The 23,738-nt window shown below is 39.1% G+C and overlaps 2 protein-coding genes across 4 annotated transcripts; both read left to right on the forward strand.

Moving 5' to 3' along the window:
* The first annotated feature begins 307 nt into the window (after window positions 1–307).
* Window positions 308–11,005, forward strand: LOC308053582 (fatty acyl-CoA hydrolase precursor, medium chain-like). The gene is made up of 13 exons (XM_080365005.1): window positions 308–1,076; window positions 1,485–1,620; window positions 1,884–2,017; window positions 2,550–2,703; window positions 2,961–3,062; window positions 3,907–4,005; window positions 4,481–4,621; window positions 5,921–6,001; window positions 6,905–7,052; window positions 7,698–7,847; window positions 8,671–8,743; window positions 8,892–9,063; window positions 10,886–11,005. Exons 1-13 carry the CDS (start codon window positions 835–837, stop codon window positions 10,916–10,918), a joined length of 1,665 nt encoding a protein of 554 aa, XP_080221131.1. The 5' UTR covers window positions 308–834; the 3' UTR covers window positions 10,919–11,005.
* Window positions 10,910–23,513, forward strand: LOC308053581 (fatty acyl-CoA hydrolase precursor, medium chain-like). 3 transcript variants are annotated; one of them, XM_080365002.1, is made up of 15 exons: window positions 10,910–10,972; window positions 12,993–13,128; window positions 13,864–14,068; window positions 14,780–14,924; window positions 15,363–15,496; window positions 15,837–15,990; window positions 18,132–18,233; window positions 19,374–19,478; window positions 19,597–19,647; window positions 20,161–20,301; window positions 20,408–20,494; window positions 21,495–21,642; window positions 21,843–21,974; window positions 22,280–22,352; window positions 22,785–23,513. In XM_080365002.1, exons 2-15 carry the CDS (start codon window positions 13,056–13,058, stop codon window positions 22,957–22,959), a joined length of 1,725 nt encoding a protein of 574 aa, XP_080221128.1. In that variant the 5' UTR covers window positions 10,910–10,972; window positions 12,993–13,055; the 3' UTR covers window positions 22,960–23,513. The 3 variants fall into 3 exon arrangements, with proteins under 3 accessions (XP_080221128.1, XP_080221129.1, XP_080221130.1); XM_080365003.1 differs by lacking the exons at window positions 10,910–10,972; window positions 19,597–19,647 and having other exon boundaries at window positions 13,018–13,128; XM_080365004.1 differs by lacking the exons at window positions 10,910–10,972; window positions 19,597–19,647; window positions 20,161–20,301 and having other exon boundaries at window positions 13,018–13,128.
* The last annotated feature ends 225 nt before the right edge of the window (window positions 23,514–23,738 follow it).

Raw genomic sequence — 23,738 nt, forward strand, 5'->3', positions numbered from 1 at the left:
TGCACTAAGGGATTGCATTTACACTTTGTATCACCTACAGCTCTGAAGGTGCTTAATGCAGTGCATGTTCATAAGTGAATTTAGCTGCACTCCCTAATCAGAATGCCCTCAGCAGGGACCTTTGTACCATTCTCTTCCGGACAAAACCAGAAAACAATCTAGAGTCCACACGGGGGTGAAAAATGGCTCCTGAAAGCCACATTTCTTTGCTTTGTGCCTTGTTTTGCAGTATAGCATTCATCACTTGCGGAGCAGAAGGTAAAATTGAATATCTGTTATTGCTGTTGGGGAAGCAACTGCACTAGCAAGTTGCAGTGTAGTGATTTTCAAAGGCAGATTTTGAAAGTCTACTGCTCTTATACTTTTGTTAGTAATCTGCAGAAGTATTCCAATAAGCTTGTTGCAAAAATTACGGGTTTATGAGCTGAAACCATTCCTGAGATGATTTTATGAGAATAAAACTTTGTATCTTTAAAGTTAGAAAGCAAAAACATTTCCAAATTATCTAAACAAAATGTTTTTAAGATCTTATTGGAGGATAAATTAAGAAAATACTAATGATTTCTGCTTGCTCTGAAATTTGTTGTTAAGCTTTATGCTCTTGCAGAGTGACTAAACTGTCTTGCCTAGTTCCTGTTGTCATTGGCCAATCCAACTTTAAGAGTGTTTGGCAGGGGTTGTCTGTCATTGCATAAAAGCGAAATGAAACTGAACAAAATTGAAAGTAATTAATTGAAAAGTCTGGTAATTATGATAGAGTTATAGAATAATTAATATAATTAATATAAATATATAATATAATAAACATTATATGACAATGTTACAGTTGTGAAGATGCAGTATTTTTTCTTTTATCTTATGTGTCACTTAGGACAGAATGGTGCTGAGCCAGAAGTGACTATCGCACATGGGCGGCTCAAAGGGAGGCAGGCAAATGTGAAGGGGACAGACAGACTTGTAAACGTTTTCCTTGGGATTCCTTTTGCAAAAGCCCCAGTTGGATCCTTGAGGTTTTCCCCCCCTGAACCACCTGAACCTTGGAATGGTCTGAGAGATGCAACTTCTTACCCACCACTGTGAGAGCTGTTCGGTTCATTTGTATATAGGACCTGGTCACGTTTGTCAGTGTTGTGTTTATTAGGGTACGGAGGTCTGATTTTTGTCTGGTAATGAATATGCTGCCAGTACTGAAATATTTCATAAGAACTGTGGGAAAAGGGACCACAAATAATTCCTGGGAAATTCCTGTCTTTGGAAACATGTGTTCTTATTATGCTGTGATGAAATGATTCAGCCTTTTAAGTACTGTGCACAGAGCTGTGCTTTTACAGGTCTCACCTTTAACTGTATATAAGTAACAAACTCTGAGTAGCCTGTGGGAATTCAGCCTGTGGGACAAAAGAAAGTGTGTTTTCTTTATCATTGTTACATTGTTGCTATTGCAGTTTTATTACTAATAGTCACGCTTCCTTTGTTTTGTGAAGATGTCCTCAAGATCTGTCCATGTTGAAAACAGCTGAAAAAAACTTTAAAGAAAAGCACCTTCCATTCCAAACTTCTGAGGACTGTTTGTATCTAAATGTTTACAGCCCTGCTGGTTCAAACAAGGACAAGTTACCTGTACGTAAACTCATTTTACAAATTGTGTTGCACAAAGTTGGCCCCTAATGATAGCTCCTAAGCCACTTAATTGCCCTTGAATATCTGGTGCTGTATTAACAAAAACAATATTATTACATAAAATTCAAAGTCCACCAACCTAAAATTCAGCTCCTATTGAGGTTTGGTGATTTGAAGTTCAAATTCTCTGATGTTGTCGTCCTCTTTCACATGAAATCTACCAAGCAATGTATAAAAGTGTGTCTCACCCTTTTTTCTCTAAGGTAATGGTGTGGATCCATGGAGGAAATTTTATATTTGGTGGTGCTGCTAGGTATGATGGTTCTGCACTATCAGCCTACGAGAATGTTGTGGTAGTAATAATTCAGTACAGACTTGGACTCCTTGGATTCTTCAGGTAAGATGACCTATTTCGTTTTTTACAAAATGCTTCCGATCATGTTTGAAGCATGCATGGTTTTGTTTTCTGAATCAGCTGAAGTTCCACACCAGCTTCCTGCTGTCACTGTGGTTTAAATGTACATAGTTCAGTGACATCAGGACTGGAGAACATTGAGAAATATCCATAAATTCCATTTACATTGTCATTTGATTGGAACCTGCTGTCAAATCAGAATTGGGATTATTTGGTTCTGGATAGGATGTTTGTTCTTGCCTTTACTTCTGTCCCTTGGTGTGTAAAGAAAAAAGTCGTACAGTGTAAAGGCCAGGAAGCTATCTGTATATGGGTAAACAAACAGTAGAGGCAAGTAAGTCAGTGGGGCTTAGATCTGACTATGAAGGATTTTAGGTCAGTAGGCTGTACAGATCTTTCCTTGGCCACGTATGAGACCTTACACAAAATGTAAATTGGTGGGATTTATTTTATTCTGGTGTTAGAAGAACTATTACTCTTCCTGAGAAGCTGGCTTATAATACTTTTCTTTCAGTACTGGTGATGAACACGCTCGTGGGAACTGGGCATTTTTGGATCAAGTAGCAGCTCTTCAGTGGATCCAAGGAAATATTGAGCACTTTGGTGGAGATCCAGGATCTGTCACACTCTTTGGTGTATCTGCAGGATCTTGCTCTGTTTTTGCACATGTAGGCATGCAGTAAATACACTAAAAAGTAAAGTCTTTAAAAAAATCTTCAAAAACTCAAATAGTATAACATTTCGTGTTTAATCTGATTTTTGAAAGTAAGATTAATGGCATATTGTGCTAAGTCTGAACACTTCCCTTGTAAGCACATAAAAATGTGTAATTCCCCACTGAATCCAGCAGTCCAGTCAAGCATAAAGTTATAGGATAAGGACCTTAATTGTAGAATAAATACATCTGTTTTTCCCTTCTTGGCAGGTTTTATCTCCTTTGTCTAAGAATCTCTTTCATAAAGCAATATCAGAAAGTGGAATTCTAATCCCTCCTGAGAAAGATTTACTTCTTTCAACAGATCTTAAGGTAGGCTCTTTTTTTTTTTTAAAAAAAGCCTTTATAACCTAAAATAGGATAATTCTGATATCTGATAATTTGGTTAAAGAGAAAAGGGGAAAATCTGATTGCATGTTATGCAACAAAGTTGATCACATTTATTCTCACTGCATACCTATAAATATATAGATTAGCACTAAGTAAATTTTCATTCAAATAATCTTATTTATTTTCAATCTCATTTGGTGTTGGAAGTAGATTTTACAGTTATGTGATTATAATATTTGTGGTTCAACTTGGGTATTTTCAATTACGCACATGCCAAGGTAGCCATATGTTCATTTTCATGCACACTGTAACTTATAGAGTAACTATGAAATTTATTATGGGAAGTTTAATTAGAATCCGGAAGAGGCATTCAGTTTTTATTCAGATATGGTCTTTCATGGAGGAGCTTTATTTGAAGTAAATGAATTATTAAAAAAAAAAAAAACGCAACAAAAAAAATTAATATTAAATTCCTCTCGGTATGTACCTTTTCATTTCTCCTTCTGAAACAGCAGGTAGTAATAATGTAAGTCTCTCATAAGCTGATTTTCTGAAATTTATGTTACAGCCTTGTATTATGTCTGCAGCAAGGCTTGTGTAGAACAGTGAATAGAAATACAGCAAGAAAGAGAAGTAAGAATAATTTCATTTTCTGATCAAACTGTAGTATTTCTAGTAAAATAAAATACTGAAAGACCTATCAAACTCACCTGAATCTGCCCTTAGATAAAACTATTAACAGTAATGTTTATAATAATTTTATATTTATAAATTCCTTAAAGACCCCTCATAGCTAACAGCTTTTGTCGTTGTTGATAATTTCCAGAAAGTTGCAAGTATATTTAAATGTGAGACGAGCAGTTCACTCTCATTGATAAACTGCTTAAGGAACCAGGAAGCAAAGGACATAGTCTTTCACAGTACGGTAGGTGAATCTTTGCTTAGTGACAGATATTTTTAATGGTACCCTTGCAAAACTTTAGCTCAGCCTCCGTCCAGAATTCATTGTGGGCCTATTCCCAAGTTGATTTTTCTTGACTTTTGTCAAAATACCCCCTAAATACTGAAATAATATCACATAATTTTCAAATTTTCAGTGAAGTCTCACAGCACCTGTAAAGTTGTGACCAAGACTCGAGCGCACATGTCTAATGTCAGTTAGGAGCAAGACAGGCTCAGGAAAACATTACATTACTGCATACCACGACCCATCCAGGCTTGGATTTTTTACTCTTGTGCTGAACTATAAATTTATTTTACAGTAGCTGTAGATACTCAGATTTCTCAAAGCCATTTTTTGCGCTTAGAACATTAAATGTGGATATTTTATTATATGGTTTGAAGGAAAAAATGGAAAATAGCATTAACAAGTAATTTGATCTTTTTTTCTCCTCCTTCAGGAAATGTCGTATCTATCCTTAGTTTTGGATGGAGTATTTCTTCCTAAGTCACCTGAAGACATACTGGCTGGGAAAGAATTTAATGCAGTCCCGTATATGATAGGAGTCACCAACAATGAATTTGGCTGGAATATTAGATCTGTAATTTAATGGCCATTCTTCATTTTTTTGAATGTTTGTGTTAACTGATCTAGGCAACTCTGAGAAGGTATTTGCTGGTAGGACACCTTTTAAGTATTGCCAAAAGGCTTTGCACTGTTGGAAATGTATACAAGGTAAACTTTGCTTGCATTATGATTCTGTAGTGACCCAGAAGCAGTTGGTCGTAAAACAGTGATAGGCTTCATCCTGCAAGCTAAGCTACATGGACATCCCTGGAACATCAATTTTATACAGTATTTTCTTATCCCTCATCATTGTAATCCCTCATCCAGGCAGAGAGAGGAAAAAGAATGCAACAGTCAAGGGCTTATTACTAAAAGAAAACTAAAACCAATCTTTTCCCCCACAACATATGGTATTCAAGATTGATACATAGAATGTTTAAAAATGTGACATTGATCACCTTAAACAGCTTATGCTGTATGTCATTATGAACTCGGACTGCTGGTTATATCACTGCCCCTGTTTTCCTTATTACCATGCAGAAAAATCTATCGTTTGACTATCTCATTTGGGGACAGAGTATGGGGGTAATGCAGGTGTCCATTCCATTCTCAGTGCATTAATTCTTTCTGATATGAATTCTATGGGTAACTCTAAAAAACAAGCAATGGCTATGTGGTGAACAAAGCTGCAGGCAGGGGATTTGTGTCCTTTCTCTTCCTTGTCCTTTTTTCTTCATTTCCCAAGTATTCATGTTCATCTATGTAGTACACAGCATTTGTTTTGAATCTACGTAGTAACTGTGTGTCTCTGGGAGTGCGCTGGTACTGAGTCCAAGAAGAAAAATGTAAAGTGAAATCTGTTCTAATTCATTCTGTTGGCAGAAGAGTCATTTTATGCAATGTTCCAAAAGAGGAGGAGCATTGCCTTATCTTTACTTCGAAGGGTTCAAACAATTGGACTAGATAGAGAGGCTGCCAATAACTTTTAGTATCTCCCCTACCAGGGGGAAAATAAGCTTTTGAGACAGAAACTTTTTGCTTCAATTCTGCCCTAATGCTTTCTAGTCTTAGAAATTTCTTAACAATATGTGTTGATTTAAGGATAAACTACTTAGTATGGGTAGTTTATGTAGAAACTTTCACCAAGGAAACATTTCCTGCAGTAAATACAAGATTTTCAAGACAGATGCTGCATTGTACTGCATTTTTGCATATGATATGATGCTTCAAAAATAAACACTAGTAGTGAGAATGAAGTGGAATAATGTTGTTCAAATGTTAAAAATATTGGAGAAGTTGAATGGCACTAGTAACATCCTTTTTTTCCGTGCAGACATCAAAAATACCAGGTTTGAAGGAAGTAGGAGATAAAAAATCAATCACTTCAACTTTAGAATTTTTACTACAAATGATGGTAAGTACTGTTGCACTAATCTAATTTGAGAAGTGAAATTCCTTTTTAATGTATATAACAGATTTGTGGAGTTTGTTGTTCTCTAATTTCCTGCTTTGAGTCATACTCTTACTAAGTCTTACTAAGACTTGAGGTGATGTTATGCTCTGGGTAGAGGCCCAGCAAAGTTGACAGGACCACAGTGTATGGAGTTACACAGAAACGGGACTGAGTCAGGCCTGGGATTTGGGGAAACGCCTTTTTCCTTCTAGACTTCTGAACCGGCATTTTTCTTTTATGTATTTTTATATAGGATTACTGTAATAGTGTCTCTAATCTCATGGTATCTGATGGCTAATCTCCTGATTGATGGGTTTCAAAACAGGGTTTTCAATATGTTTACGTTAAATTAAAAGTAACTTTTAAAGTAGTTACTTTGCATTCCTAGTTTTGAAATTTATCTTTCAATCAGCAAATTCTAACACTAAAAACGTAAGCTCTGTTTGGAGATCCCACTGGTCTTGACCTGTAGTCTAATAGCCCATAAATCTTTCAAGGACTCAGAGAATTTACTTTTGTTATCCCTATCTCCTTTCTCCTAAAGAAAACAGAAACCAACAGTATTATCAGGAGGCACTGATGCATTTCATTGATTCCTGTAGAGTTTTAACCTATATAATTCTGTTGCAAATTTGACCTGAGGTTGGTTGGTTTGTTTGGGTTTTTGGTGTTAGGTGCAGGAGGGGGTTTCCCCACAAAAAGTCTGAACAGATTTTATTTGCTGTCATGGTTTCCCATCAACATGGGTGCTACCCTGGACCTTTGTGCCTTTGCAGAATCTCTGAAATGTAAAAGATGACATTTATAGCTGCTAATTCAGACTGTGATAAATTTTCTGTTTCTTGTTTCCCCTTTTTCTCTTAGCATGTACCATCAGAGTTTCTGCCTGTGATAGTGGATGAATATCTGGGAAACACTGACGATCCTGCTGAGCTACGGGACCGATTTCTGGACTTGCTAGGGGATGTAGGAATTGTCATGCCATCCATTAAAGCACTGAATTATCACAGAGGTGAGCTAATGAACACTAGTAGGATATTCAAACCTCTTACTACCTGCTGGATCTAATGATGTAGACACAAATCCTGTCATGTGTAGGCATCCCTTCTTGAAATTCCCACTGGGAACTTGAAGGCGCATGTGATATAGATCTGCAGGATTGTGTGAAACAAGTGTATGTACTCCTTTATCTTTGTAGTAGTGTCTTGCACTTGTACTTACAGTCATAATATATTGAGAGCAGAGCATGATAACACAAGTAAATGTTTGCTAACTGAAGTATACAGGCTTAAAAATTAAAACATATTAAAGCAACCTGGAATTTGTCTTTTGGCCTACTGCTGCTTGGGAAGTCAACAGCTCTGTAGTCTGGAGATTTTCTGGTATCTAAGTGCAGACAAGCTGTGCCAAAATACCTGGAACTGGAAAATAATTTGATGTTATTTTGTTTTCTGTAAGTTTTCCTGGAGTGATTTTTTTTTGTGTAAGTACTGTGAGATCTTAATTTTGAATTAAAAAAAATAATACATATTTGAATGTGACATTACACTGGAAATGTGCCCAGTATAAAACTTTGGGCATATTTAAAGTAATACTTTAAACAGCTGATGTAATTTATGCTTCTCTTCTTTAACTCTCTAAATGTTATGTCCTCTAGAGTCTGGAGCCCCTGCTTACTTCTTTGAATATCAGCATCGGCCCACTTCATACTGGGATAGTAAACCAGAGTATGTGAAAGCTGATCATGGAGATGAAGTTGGCTTTGTCTTTGGAGGACCATATCTGGCTGGTGATATTCAGCTACGTAGTAAGGAATAGAACACTCAGTGTTCGCTTATAAATTGCTCTCATAACACTGGCATTATTCTGTTCAGTAATTCAACCTCCATTTTAATCAAAGTGCATGTATTAACAGTGATACCTTTCTCCTGTTAGAATTTGTTTAACACTAATTTACTGTCTTCTTCATTCTTTATCATGTGCAGTTTGCTGTTTCTGAAGCATAGTAAGTTACACATGTTGTCAACAAATGGGCAAATAGGACATTTGCTAGAAAACATCACCATCATTGTACCAGCACTGTTCATGAATTTGCAAGATAGTTTTGGCTGCAAAATAAATTGAAGGAAGGGTCAATTAAACTTGCAGGGGATTAGCAGAGTGCTTGGGAAGAAGGAAATCTAGGCTCTTTTCTTTTCCTGAGGAACTTAAACTAATGTCTCCTCCTTTCCAGGGAATCCCAGGGGCTGTCAGGATCCAGAGAATTTGGGACTCGGTCTCTTTTTCAGATAGTAGGCCAGTTGTGTTGATTAGTGCAAGGCTTGGAACTCTAGTGTTTTATTTTCTGCATGATGATCTAATGGTTAAGTTAAAGACTCAATTAATATTTAAGCATTTTATTCAAAACGGAACTGGTCCATTGAGGAAAGATTAAGGATAATTATAGCAGCCTCATTCATAAAGAACACTGAAATCCTTTCCTGATGATTGCTGTATTACTAGCATATTGCAGGTGCATTGCCTGTGTTGTAATCAGTAAGTTGTTACAACATATTCACAGTCTGAAATGCTGCTTCTGTAGAAGCAATGTTTTGGTTTATGCTACGCACAATAATTATTTTCTCTCTCAGGTGAAGTTACAGAGGAAGAAAAGAACCTTAGTAGAACTCTAATGAAGTACTGGGCTAACTTTGCTCGAAATGGGTAAGAACCATGAGATTCATGACACATTACTAGTTTGTATTGACTCCATAGTGAATTAGCTGTTCTGTTGATTCAGTCTTAATTTCTGTGATTGAATTCCCTTGTGACTGAAAAGGGCAATTCACTTTTTCTTTCTTTTTGTTTACAGAAATCCTAATGGAGAGGGTTTGGTTGAATGGCCATCTTACAACCTAAATGAAGAATACTTGCAAATAAATCTAAACCAAAAGGTGGCCAGAAAGTTGAAAGAAAAAAAGGTAGAATTCTGGAGAAAGCTGATGTTTGAAAAGACAAACAACAAAAGAATGGAAAACAAGAAGGTTAATTCAGAGTTATAATTTACAGTCTAAACATACACATAATATGAAAACTATTAGGATAGTAAAAGAAATTACTTAAAGTAATTTTGAGGATAAAATCAGGTTTCCCTTCTTTTGACCTTTTCTTCACTGTTGCCATATTTGCAATTATTCACTGTAATAATTCCAATTGATATTTTTCCCCTTTTTGATCCTTCACTTTTTCCTGGATTCATGTCTACAACAGGAGCCTCACTTATTAAATATAGGTACCAGATTTCCCCACAAGCAGATTTCTGTTGCTTCCCTGGGACTGAAGACACAATATAGCAGCAACATTTTTTTAATGAAGTGAAATTAATAAAGAACCGATTTAAAAGTAAAACTGTCTTTTGATGTCAAGTGTATCAGCAATGGTACAGAAGTTCTCATCTGATTTAGATACAGAAATGTCCTCTGTGGAAAAATAAATTAAACTTAAGACTGTTCTGCTTTCTAAGTTGGTTTTACCACAGTGATAGTATATTTCTGACTGTTGTGATACATAATCTGTAATGGTAGTGCTGGAATTAAGACTTCTCTCAGAAGTTAGAAAAGGGAGAAATGCTCTCCACTACCCACACTTTTTTCCTTTTAAATTTGGCCATAATTTCCCTAGAAGGATCCACACTGGTAGCATTATTTTCACACTTTCTGTCTTTTCCATGGTGTGTTACATTGTGCTTCAGGCTGTTCTCTGTGCCATCAGTCAGTTCCAGGTGCTCTACACTGGGTCACAGGCCTCCATTACTAGCACTGGAGAGAGATGTGTTTGTACCAGAATTGTTCCAGAGTCCTTACTGGCATGGACTACCAAGAGCAAGTCTTGAACACTTCATTTCAGTGTTGTCAAGAACTTCTTTCTCGGGTCTGTTTTGTTTGTTCCCTGGATCTGGCTCCTAGACTGCTCCAGCTCCCAACCTTATTCCTGACCATACTGCTACTTCACAGCAGCCTTACGCAGCTCCACAGATCCTGTGGGGCACTAGGCACCAGTTCCCCGCTTCTTTCATCTCACCTCTATATCTCTGGAAGAATTTAAGGTTATTCATGGCTAATAATGTCCTACAGCAACTAACTGGCCATCCCTTCTTTCTGAATATTGGAAGAAATTGGGTAGAATTTCCTATGTCTTTCCACCCAGATTCTGTTGCCAGTCAGAACTCAGGAGGTAGGGTTAGGCTGTTAGCCCAACTGCTGTTCTGGTAAGCAGGAATTCCTCCTGGCCATCTGCCCCTCCTCCTTTGTTTTTGCTAACATGTTTTGTGAGGGGAATATAATCTCAAAATAGTCTTGATAAATTTTCATTGCGTGTACAATTCCCCTGAGGTCCTGTACCACTCCCTTTAAAAGGAGATAAACAGGCAGTGTTGTATATATATGTACAGAATATATGCTTATCTTCTAAGTGTATGCAGAGAAGTACAGCAGAACTGACTTCTTATGCACGGGCATAGTGCTAAAAATAAATCACAGTTGGAAAACATCAGAAGATTTTACTCCTGTCTACTTAGGCGTGAGTGCTCTGATACTCCGTCTCATCCCAGAAACACCCTGGTGTGAGACTACCACATGCCAAAGTGAGAGAGTGTTAAAGCTCTCCAAGCTTCATAGATTACAGCTCTGTTTTATACACTCCAGCTTCACTGAATACTCATGAGGGGCTCAGTAAAAAACCCAAACTGACCCTGTTTTAAACGCAGATGTCTAAACACTCCTGCCATACGTACTTGAGGCAAAATGTAATTGTGAGCTCTTATTCAATTATGGGCCTATAAATCTGATGTTTGTCTCTATTTTTTAGCTGTTGAAATCAAGAAAGATAGCAGGACATTGAAGTATAAAGAGGCAAATGTCATATGGCAGGATTTTTTTGTGATTGATCCATGAGGTACGTATTATTCACTGATGTAGGGTAAGGTGCAAACTATTCTGTATTAAAATTAAATGCCAAAAGGATTCAATAATTCCACTTGCCAGGTATGTAGCACTGTCTCCAGATTCCACAAGTTTAGTCTGTGTCACTAGAGTAGAAGTTTCCACATTTCCAGAGCATACAGACATACAGATTGTGCTTGCAGATCCATACAAAGTATCTACAGGCAAGGCTTTAGGGATCTAAAATCCCATCTCTTTATTATCTTATTGTAAGTAATATTGGCAGAGTTTGCAGAAACTGGTTTGCACTGGTAATATTTTCAGAATGGCCCCCTCTCTGGGACTGTGGATGGGACATGAGCTGAGACATTTTGCAGAATGTGTACTTGGAGAGTGAAGTAGTGAGTAGAGCAAAGATTAAAGAGTAAAGCTGGGAAAATAGAGTAGTAAATGAAGGGGTAAAATAAAGGAAAAGCAAATGGGAAAGGACAGAGTTTAGTAGAATCAGTAAATATCAGGAGATAGAAAATAAATTGTTTATGGAGATAAATAAAGTTTGTTACAGCAAAAGTAGAGAGCAGCAAGCAGAGCATTTGACTTTGCAGCAGAGGACCCTTCCTGTAGTTTGTGGGTCACAAGGGAGTCCTGAGGCATGCATGCCCATCAGGATGCAAGCCGAGTCCCAAGCAGGGAATCTTCTAGTTCCACCTCACGTAGAAACAGGTTTCCCACGCCAGGAACCAAAGCAGTCCAGGGTAAGTGAGGACAGTGGAAGAATTTGCAACAGCATTCAAGCAAGCAAACAGGAGTGCAGAGTTGACTACTACTTAGTACTTCTGCCCTTGGCTTCTAGCAAAACTTTGTCACAGAGACAGAGATGGGAGATAACTTATGCTAAACTCTATCACTCGTACTCCAGGCACCTGTTTCCACTCATTGCATTTGACAGCACATACATCTATCAATACAGTATAGACTGTACATTCATAACAGTGCAGACTAATCACAGACCAGTTTTATTGACCTTTAATGTAATGAACTTCACTCGAGAAACAAGAAAAAAGTCTTTCAGAGAACATCTATAAGCTATAAAAATTTGACGATGAAGTTATTGTCCACATTATTTTCTTAGAAACTCAATGTACAGTGTTATCCCATTTGCCAATGTATACTGTGCACTAACCGTACACTCAGAGATGGCTGCTAGCATAGCATTGGCATTGTTAAAGTGTAGCTGCTGCAGCGCAGAGCTTGCTCAGTACAGAAAGCAGGAGTCCGGATCAACAGAGCAAATGCTCAAGATACCCAGCATGTGCTGAAGGTGTACCTGGCCACAGCTTGCTCTCTGAGCAGCTGGGTTTAGAGTTAACCGGGATTTACTTATAAGGGCTGTAAATCACACCTGTGCAGATATACTTGGGAAGATTTGGGATGCAGGACGCAAGCACAGCCGTAGTACACAGGATCACTAGATGTATAATAGCTGTGTTGAACTAATGTAACGACTGTGGGTCTTTATGACTCAGCTGAAATCAAAGGTGCAAGCAGTAAATCAATCTATAGAAAAGTTGTCTCTGCCAACTGAGAATTCACATGATATAAAACTGCATAACAGCCTTTCTGGGGGAAGAGCTACTGAGCCTTGACAAACAAAAGAAGGTGGAGCCCACTACCACAATCTCTTCGTTCACGTAGGCAGAAAATCTCTTTTTTTTTCTCTTCAGCTATCTCTTCCCTCTCTTTCATCTCATGCTCTAATGATAGATGTGAGTTCACACAGTAGTTCATAAAGCCTCCTGATCTTTCAGGGGTTTTGAACGTATAGTTACCACTCAAATCCTTTAATGCTGTTCCCACACTACAGAAGTTGGATAGTCATCTCTTTAGTGTTGCAAAACTTGTGTGTTGCATTAGATGCCAAACAAACATCCCTGAACACACAGGACTGAGTGACATGTGGGATAACCATCCAGCAGGAAAAGCTAAGATTTTTCTATTATTGTTTTTTAAAAAACATGTAACTTGCATAACAGTAATACTTAGCAGAGTATATAAAGCGACAGACTGAGGAGAGGACTATGTGACCAGCTTGCAAAATGGCAGCTGGAAAGGACACATCACTGCTGTCATTGATTCTCACCGTTGGAGTCACAGCGCTGGTAGCTACTGGTAAGCCTCAGAAGGGTTTTTCCCTATCGCTTTCTGTAAGGAAATAGAGCACATGTGCAGCTTGCTCACCTAGGGGAGCCCCTTGCTGCACAGAAATTAAGTCTGAATAGCAAATAGTTCTTCATTTCTTTTTGTGATCTGCTTTCAGTCATTTGTCTTGTTTGCCTTTTTTGCAAATAGCAAAATCAAATTCCTGTCCCAAAATCTTTTCTGATCTGAGGCAGGTCAGGCCACTGTACCACATTTGTAATTTGGTACTGAGAACTTTCAAACGGATCTTAGAATGAATCTTACCTAAATGTTAACAGTATTTGTACATGCCATACTACTTTCAGGTGTGTTAGAAGTTTTTTCTTTTTGCTGTACATACTGTCAAGGGTCCAGAATATATTTCATGTGTTCACAGGTAGAAAATACCTTTTCTTAATGAGAGCAATCTATTGGACTTCTAACAACCTGGATCAAAAAGGTTTAAAGTCTATATGCAATTACCCATGTTTGTGTATAGTGAGACAATACATATGATATACCTGAGGGAGATTATACATACAAACCAATTAAATTGAAGGCTGAAATAATGTCAGCTATACTGATTAGAGTTTGTTGAAGCCTTATGCGCGAAAATGAATTGTTTAAGTGAACAGAAGGTGTATATTTAAGTAGCTAAAGCTCTTAGAAATCTAGCAATTATTTACAAATAGACCAGTTGTGTGACTTTGTGCTCACATTCCCCAGGACAAAAAGCAGAGCAACCAGAAGTGATGACCAACTATGGGAGAGTACAAGGGTACCAATTCAAAGTAGACGCCGCTGGGAGGAATGTAAATGTCTTTCTGGGACTTCCTTTTGCTAAGCCTCCAGTTGGACCACTGAGGTTTTCTGAACCCCAGCCACCCGAGCCATGGAAAGGTGTCAGAGATGCCACTTCCTACCCACCAATGTAAGAAACCATTGAATTTTTTAATAATTTTATATTATATGCAATGCCAGGACACTGATGTACAGGGAGCATTTGGCCACTACTTAGCAATGTTTATAAACTGTGTAACTTTGGAGCAGAAACAGAAAGAAGCCAAGGAAATGTTGGAATGCACTATTAGAAGAAACAAATGCCGAGGGAGTCACATGCTTAATAGGACACATAAAAAATGCAGACCAATTCTAGCCTATATTGTAAATGTCTTACTCCATTTGTACTGCTGCCCTTGTTTAGTGTCTCAAGCTTAATACCTGCCATTACAATAAAAAAAACTGTTGAAGATGTAAAAATTAATTTGCATTTTCTTTTAAGCAATTTATAGCCATATGTATTTTCAGGTATATTCCTGTAATATTTTGAAACATGCAAAATTATATCTGCATGTCACTGTGTACTGCTCTAGACTGTGGCTCCTTTTCATGGATCTCCTTAATGCCATGTCAAAGGAAGAAAATATATTAAAAATGAAAATAATATTTTATGGTTTCTGTTGCCAACCATGTAGAAATGTATTAGAGATTGCTTTCTGGTTTGCACTTGGTTGTGTAAGTACAGAAAAGCTACACTTAGTAGCTCTGAGGTTTTAGTTATTTTTTGTTTATTTGGTTTTTAGTTATTTGTTATTTAGTTATTTGTTTAGTTATATTGCTTGTTATTTTTTCATTTATTCAGGTGTCTACAGGATAAAGAACTAGGACAGTATTTTTCGGATGTTGTTACTAATAGAAAAGAGAATGTTCTTCTCCAAATGTCTGAAGATTGCTTATACCTAAATGTGTACACACCCGTTTCTACAGGAAATCAGGAGAAGCTTCCTGTAAGCAAAACCATTACAAAACCACTAGCAGAATTGTTTTACAGCAAACCTACAATTTGTGCTATATGCAAACTTAAGGTGCAGTTTTGCAACGATGCTCAAGTTACATGCTTCGCCCCAGTAAATGTTTGTTTGAGAGAGACAAAATCTGATTTTACAAATAAAATTTTATTGACATTTTAGCTAGGTGATGTTTGATTTCCTCTAAATAATCTGTGAAATGTCACAGGGCACTGGTATAATGTAAGTATTTAATCAAACCACTGCCATTTTGTAAGACTGCAGGCCTCATATTCAAAAGACTTCTACCATTTGTGACATGTAATCTGAAAGAGTCAGGAGTGAAACAGTACCAAATACTGTATTTTGTTTTATATTTAGTTTTTATCATTGGAAGCTGTTATCTGTGCTGGATTGTTCTTTGTTTTGTTTTTCCAGGTCTTTGTATGGATACATGGAGGTGGATTCATTTTTGGAGCAGCTTCATCATATGATGGTTCAGCATTAGCAGCCTTTGACAATGTGGTGGTTGTAGTAATTCAGTACAGATTAGGTATTGTTGGATATTTTAGGTAAGATTTTATTTCAGGTTTTGCTAAGTGATTTCCAAAATTATGTTTGCAAAACCTTTGTGAAGAGATGTGCAGAATACTTTCTTGTGCAAAGAAACTATACATTGCTTGATTACATATGCAGTAGTTGGGAACAATTTACAGGTCCCGAGTCAGCTTCCAAGTCTGTTCTTGTTCATCTGCTACTCTGATCTCAATACTTTCTGAGACATTTAGTTTTCAGTTGTGTAGAGAAGCTCTGTGTAGAGAATGGCAGCTGATTTCTTATACCACAGATTTTATTTTTCTCTGCCTTGTTTCTTGCACTGAGTATTTAAACAAATCTATTCTTTCTCTGCAGCACTGGTGATAAGCACGCTCGAGGTAACTGGGGGTATTTAGATCAAGTAAGAGCTCTTCAGTGGGTTCAGGAAAATATCATATATTTTGGAGGAGATCCGGGATCTGTCACTATCGCTGGAGAATCTACAGGAGGAATCAGCATTTCTGCTCTTGTAAGTTCATAGTAATATTGAATTTTAATTACTTAGGGAAAAAACCACTCTCCGCATTAATTTTTAGTACCTGTATGAAAAGTCAGTGAGGAAAAAAGGGATGGTTTTATAGTAAATGACACATTACTTTGTTCTGTAATATAACAATACAGCCTCTGATTGATGAAAATGTTCTATTCATGTCCAAATCTTGTAGTTCAGACCCAAAATGTTATTCCTTATCTACTAAATTAAATTCTGGGGTGTTTTTTTTTCCAGTGCCACAAAAATTTATATTTGTGAGAAAAGTCCTTTAAGAGGATGTATTGCCCATTCCCTGTTTGCTTTGACAGTCACTTGCACAAACTAACCAAGACAAATAGTCATGATAGAGGAACCAGATGTGCATTTTGTGACCCAGCTGATTATGTTAAATTTTTACATCAACACTGAACACACTGGTTAAAAGGTTCTTCTTCAGTCTCTCACAATTTGGTAGAGATCCCACAGTGAAACGAGTGTTCAGTGATACATGTGATAAAAATTCCTATTTCCTAAGCTCCTGCTCTCTGGCCAATAGTTCTTTATTCCCCTTCTGTAACACAGCCACACTATCTTGGACACAGTTATATTTGATCCATATCTGGCTTGCAGTGTAGTTCCATGAAATCTTGGAAGCAAGGTGCTATGGGATGGGAAAAAGCTGGCATAAGCTCCTCATCTCCGAGCTTGTGGAGGAAAAGAAGGTTATGAGGGGTAGTCAGCATGGATTCATCAGGGGGAAACAGTCATGCCTGACTAGCCTGATAGCTTTCTCTGGTGGAATGACTGGCTGGGTAGACGAGGGGAGAGTGGTGGATGCTGTCTGCCTCAACCTCAGCAAGGCTTTTGGCATTGTCTGCCACAACATCCTCATGGGCAAGCTCAGGAGGTGTGGACTAGATGAGCGGACGGTGAGGTGGGCTGAGAGCGGGCTGAATGGCAGAGCTCAGGGGGCTGTGATCGGCAGCAGAGCCCAGCTGGAGGCCCGTGGCCAGCGGTGTTCCCCAGGGGTCAGCACTGGCTCCGGTCTTGTTCAACTTATTCACCAGTGACCTGGGCGAAGGGACCGAGGTGCCCTCAGCTCATTTGCTGATGGTACAAAACCGGGAGGAGCGGCTGATGCACCAGGAGGCTGCGCTGCCCTTCAGCGAGACCCGGGCAGGCTGGAGAGCTGCGCAGAGAGGGACCTCATGGGGTTCAGTAAGGGCAAGTGTAAGGTCCTGCCCCTGGGGAGGGACAGCCCCACACACCAGTACAGGCTGGGGGTGACCTGCTGGGGGGCAGCTCTAAGAAGAAGGACCTGGGACTGCTGGGGGACAGCAGTGTGCCCGGGTGGCCAAGGAGGCCAGTGGGATCCTGGGGTGCATGAGGGGGACCGTGGCCAGCAGGTGCAGGGAGGTGATCCTGCCCCTCTGCTCTGCCCTGGTGAGGCTGCACCTGGAGCGCTGTGTCCAGTGCTGGGCTCCCCAGTTCAGGAGAGACAGGGAACTGCTGGGGAGGGGCAAGTGGAGGGCTGTGAAGCTGATGAGGGGACTGGAGCATCTCCCTTATGAGGAAAGGCTGGGAGAGCCGGGCCTGTTTAGCCTGGAGAAGGCTCAGAGGGGACCTTATCAATGCATACAAGTGTCTTAAGGACAAGGGTCAAGAGAACAGGGCCAGGCTCTTGTCAGTGGTGCCCAGCGACAGGACAAGGGGCAACAGGCACAAACTGCACCACGGGAAGTTCCAGCTGAACATGAGGAAGAACTTCTTTACCCTGAGGGTGACAGAGCCCTGGCACAGGCTGCCCAGGGAGGCTGTGGGGTCTCCTTCTCTGGAGACATTCAAAACCCACCTGGACACGACTCTGTGCAGCCTGCTGTAGGTGACCCTGCTTTAGCAGGGGGTTGGGCTAGATGATCTCCAGAGGCGCCTTCCAACCCTGATCATTCTGTGATGCTGTGATCCCTGACAGTGCTGCCAAATCCTTTTGCATAGCTGAACTATGATCAGAGGATACAGTCTTATGACATTTCCTTTCAAAATGTTTCAAATGGCAGTCCCTAATATTGAAATTCTAAGACAGTGATCAGAACATCATGCTTATCATGCTTGTAATGCTTGTTCTTGCTTTTTTACAGGTCTTATCTCCCCTGGGAAAGGGCTTGTTCCATAAGGCCATTTCAGAGAGTGGTACTGCAATCAGGGCTTTGTTCACTGACCATCCTGAGAACGAAGCACAAGTGGGTATTTTGTAGTAATTTTCATTATTTTTCCAGATAGTTTTGCATATCTTAAACTGTTTATTCTAAAATGTAGAAACAGATTTTTTTTTCTTATGAAACTGCAACCACAGTCATTAAAGACAGTATTTCTGTGTGCAGACAATACATGTTTAATGGTGCTTTGCTTTTCAAATACCCAAATATTCATATATGTTTGAATAAAAGCAAAAGACTAAGGAAGCAAAGAGAGAAGCCAGGGAAGAAGTGTGGAATGTAAAGGAATACTATAACATGTACTGTCTTCAAGAAAATTTGAGCTATAATTTTTGGCTGGAAAATGGCACCAGATTCTGATTACTATTCCCCTCCTGTTTGATGCCTGTTGTGTGCAAATAAATAAAACCTTAATCGATTTGTTTATATTTGAAAATAAGAGCTGACTTCAACCCAATATTTTTTTTCGACTACAAGAAACAGCTTCCAGGAACCTAGAGTCAATAATCTGGGATATAAAAGAGACAACATTATAATGAGCTCTGCCTGTCTAATGAGAGCTGTTACTCCACCCAAAAAGACATCATCAAGAATGGTATAACATGCTCTTTTTACCAGCTGAACATGAGGAAGAACTTCTTTACCCTGAGGGTGACAGGGCCTTGGCACTGGCTGCCCAGGGAGGCTGTGGGGTCTCCTTCTCTGGAGACATTCAAAACCCACCTGGACATGATTCTGAGAAACCTGCTGTAGGTGACCCTGCTTTAGCAGGGGGTTGGGCTAGATGATCTCCAGAGGTGCCTTCCAACCCTGACCATTCTGTGATGCTGTGGTCTTCGTGGTCGTATTCTGACTGTGCATCACTCACTCCTTTTTGTCATCCTGCCTTCTCAGCCCAGCATGTTATTTACCAGAATGACTATCTTATTCTGTTTCTGTATCAAAATATTTTGGAGGCATGTATTTTGTCCTTCTGCTCAGCCCACAGTGTGAAGGGTTATGAGGGCTTCTTATTTTCTACCTCTGCAGCTAGAACATGGCTGGCTTCAGTTATCCTTGTGCAGAAGTTTAGACAGCCCCTACTGGACTCTCCAGTCCGGTGGCACATAGAGCCTTCCATGGGAAGTACATGAAAAAGTGAGTGTTTGTTTTTATTGATTGCAGAGAATTGCTTTTGCCTCTGGCTGTGGAAAATCCAGTTCAGCTGAAGTAGTTGAATGCTTAAGAGAAAAAACAGAAGAAGAGATAGTACAGATAACACTAAAATTGGTAGGTGAAATTATACTTCTTGCGTTTAAATGACATTTCAAATTTTATCATAATAGAGTATGCTATTGGTGTGCTGTAATATTAAGAGAACTTAAAATGAATGTGACTTTCTTGTCAGGATTTGGCAACCCTGCCTATATGCTATACCTCGCTTGAAAAATGCGAACAGGTAATTTCCCTTTCACTCTACATGGACTTTGAACTATTTGTGTTTTGGTGTCATGCTCTACCAGGGGAAAGAAAAACGTGTAGGAAATGTTAGTTTCTCTTGGAGAACCTGAAAATTAGTTAATATAATAAACTATGTCCTACTTAATATTTCTTATCACAGTGCTGGATCCCATGTTCCTTTGTAGTTTCAACACAGAAATTGTTTTTTTCCCCCACTGCTCCACACATCCATAACAGGATTGAACTAAGAAGAGATGTAAATTGAACATCATCATCTATCTTTCACAAATGTTAAAAATATAATGCTAATCTTCACAGAATCTTCTGCCTAGAGCAGAAAATATGTCAGAGAAAATTTAGAGATGGATTGAATACTGTTATTTTTAATATTTTCACTTGACACTTCATTTGCTTTGCTTTGGAACTACAGTAAAAATCTGAATTTTTTTTCTAGAAGCAAAATTCATGTATTAATGAAGCTGTTTGTTTGGTTTGGGTTTCTTTTGTCCAGCGTTCCCTGTTCATCAGCACAACTATAGATGGTGTATTTTTTCCAAAGAGTCCCAAGCAATTACTATCTGAAAAACTGATCACTGCAGTCCCATACATAATAGGAGTAAATAACTGTGAATTTGGATGGGCAGTTCCTACAGTAAGAGACTTACAATGTTGTTATTTATTTTTTGTTATATTTATTTATTTATAGCATTTTGTTAATGCAGGATTCTCTAATAAATATGCTTCTCTGTATCATGCAGATAATGAAATTACCTTCTTACACAGATGGTCTGGACACAGATGTTGCATATCAAGTTTTACAGAGCTTCTTATCATCCTCATTTCAGGTAAGACACCATTTTCAGAATAAACCACTGCTGCTTCTTCACCAGCCTGGTTCTGTGTTTGTAGTCCTGGAGGGGTATATTTTAGAGGCAAACTTTGTTCTGTTTGACAGCTTCCTACCATGGGGCAGTAATGGGCAGCAAACACAGTATATTCCTGTTGCCACTAGCGACTGAAAATGCCCTCTGGATTTCTATCCTAAATGCCCCTCTTTTTAAAAAGGAGTTCTGTGGAAATCCATGAGTGATTCAGGTACCTAAACATAGGTCTCCTGTGACATTTTAGATACCATATGTTATCCAAGACATGCATGGTACCAGCAGGTATGACACAAGTCCTATAGAACAAACCCTTCTGAAGCAGAAGCTGGAGACTAGAAAGGAATAACTTGAGATGTTTAAAATGGCACTGAGACCTACATTCAGGTTTCTTGAGGTTTTGCTTCCCTGTAATTTACAAACCTCTTAACTTTCTGGTTCTTTTGTGCTCTCCTGAAACTACTAGAGAAAAATGCAGATTAATAAGTAAGAATTAAGGACTTTATAAACATGGCTAGTACTCGCAATGGATCATTCGGTGTCACAGACATCCATTATGAACTCGGAATGGCAGAGCCCAGGCTTGTTCTGAAAGGGAGTAAATTATGGCCACCTACACCAATAAATGAATGTTATGAAATCCAACATGATTTCTCTGATGAGGGTTATTTCCACAGAACTGAGAACAGACTACCATATCTATTTATCAGCATCACTGACTGATGTTTATCTAAAGATCTTTGATCTTTAGATCTTACAAAACCTCTTTTCCCTGAGAACATCTGTATCTGGGTAGCTGTGTGACTCCCAGTTCTGAGCTCTGAGCCACACTCTTACCCAGTTGAGGATTTTCTCTGAAAGAAGGTAATGTTTGGCCAGGGATATGCAGATGGCACACTCAGTGCTGTTACCCTTTATAATATTCATCATCATTATAAGAAGTATTTTTATTGTTCATGTTCAGGGTGTTACTTCTGAATTTGTTGATCAAGTATACAACGAATACATAGGGAATACAGGAAACCGTACTCAAGTGCGAGATGGACTTTTTGATGCAATGGGAGACTCCTTGCTTGTGATTTCAGCCGTTGAGGTGGCTAGATACCATAGAGGTAAGTCTCTAATTCAGCACCTATTAGAAGAAATGTAGAATTCCATCCTGGGGTGTGTCTGTGGACAGTATGCATCACATGTCATTATCCAAAGAACTGAGAGTGTTTTCATTTTATCAAAATAGCTTGTGATGAAAGTTTATCACGTTTGGTGGTAGGTATTTTCTCAAACTAACACCCTTCTGTTTATTTTCTACTAGATGCTGGCAACCCAGTCTACTTTTATGAATTTCAACATCGACAAAGTTCAGCGGCAGGTGTTGTACCAGACTTTGTAAAAGCAGATCATGCAGATGAGATTGCCTTTGTCTTTGGAAAGCCGTTCTTAGCCGGTGATGTATCCATGCTTGCTAAAGTATTCTTTTCAAACATCATCTTAATCATTTTACTTACTGGAGGGCTTGAGAATAGACTTTGTGTCTTAGAAACACTGGAATCAAGATAAACACTTTCTGTCTTTAGTACTTATCATTAAATCATTCATCTGCAGTTCTCTCCTAGATCTCTGCTCAGGTAAAACTCACATAGCTCAGAGCAACAACTAGAACTGTTCACAGTCTGTTGGAATTCATTTATAGCTGCTACTTTTTTGATTATTTGGTTTTTTAATGTTGCCATTTCATCTCTGACTTCGCAGGGTATACTACAGAAGAAGAAAATAAACTTAGCAGAACTGTTATGAAATATTGGACTAACTTTGCTAGAAATGGGTGAGAATCATAATGTTAATTACAGCTCAAGTTCTGTCTGTGCTGCCTGAAACATACTTATATGCCTGAAGCAATGCTTATATGGTGGTTCCTACAAATTTGGCAGAATTTAAGATAAATATTAAATCATTTCTATTCTTAATGATTGCAAGAAAAACCTTTTAAATGAACCTGCAAGCCAAAAAAGAAAAAAAAAATCCAAGAGCTACTTCTCCATCTGCAATGGAATTTTAGATCCAAAAGTAATGGCAATTATTAATTTTTTGCTATTCCACTGTTGAGTGTTTTGTTAAAAAATATCCAACTATTCAGACACTAAAATCACATAATCTGAGCTTCTGTTGTTAGTTTTCTGAAATGCTCCCAACCTAAGCAGTCAGAGCACAATTGATATGCAAATAGAAAACTAACTTTTCATTATGTTATTTCCAGAAATCCCAATGGAGAAGGCTTGGTCCATTGGCCTCAATATGATCTGGATGAAGGATACCTGGAAATAGACCTAGTGCAAAAGGCATCAAAGAAATTGAAAGAACGCAAAATGGAGTTTTGGGCACAGCTCACAAAACAAATTATGAATGAAAGGAGAGAACACACAGATTTATAGGCGTTGTGGAGGGTATGCTTTGCTTTTAAAACCCAAAGTGAAGTCAAACAAAATTCATTTGTCAGGATGCAGAGTTTAATAATCAGCTTCTAACTCGGTATTATGTCATCTATTGTCATGATCACTGTCCTGGTTTCAGCTGGGATAGAGTTAATTTTCTTCTTGGTAGCTGGTGCAGTGCGGTGTTTTGGATTTGGTGTGAGAACAATGTTGATAACACACTGCTGTTTTTAGTTGCTGCTGGGTGATGTTTATACTAAATCAAGGACTTTTCGGTTTCTTGGGCCCTGCCAGCAAGAGGGCTGGAGGGGCACAGGACATTGCGAGGGGACACAGCCAGGGCAGGTGACCCAAACTAGCCAAAGAGGTATGCCATGCCATATGACGTCATGCTGAGTATATAAACTGGGGGAAGAAGAAGGAAGGAGGGGAAATTTGGCATTATGGCATTTGTCTTCCCGAGGCACCGTTACACGTGCTGGAGCCCTGCTTTCCTGGGGATGGCCGAGCACCTGCCTGCCCATGGGAAGCAGTGCACGGATCCCTAGTTTTGCTTTACCTATTAAATTGTTCTTATCTCAACCCTTGAGTTTTCCATTCCTTTCTGATCCTCCTCCCCATCCCTCTGGGTGAGGGGGAGTGAGCAAGCGGCTGCGTGGGGCTTGGTCGCCGGCGGGGGGGGTCGCGCTGCACCCGCGCTTCTCTGCGACCTTCGCCCGGGCCCGGTCCGGGGCGCGCCTTCACGCAAGGTCTCCGGGATTTTGGGGCGCCTTCAGCCG

Source organism: Falco punctatus (genome assembly GCF_963210335.1).
Source record: "Falco punctatus genome assembly, chromosome: 14".
Classification (NCBI taxonomy): domain Eukaryota; kingdom Metazoa; phylum Chordata; class Aves; order Falconiformes; family Falconidae; genus Falco; species Falco punctatus.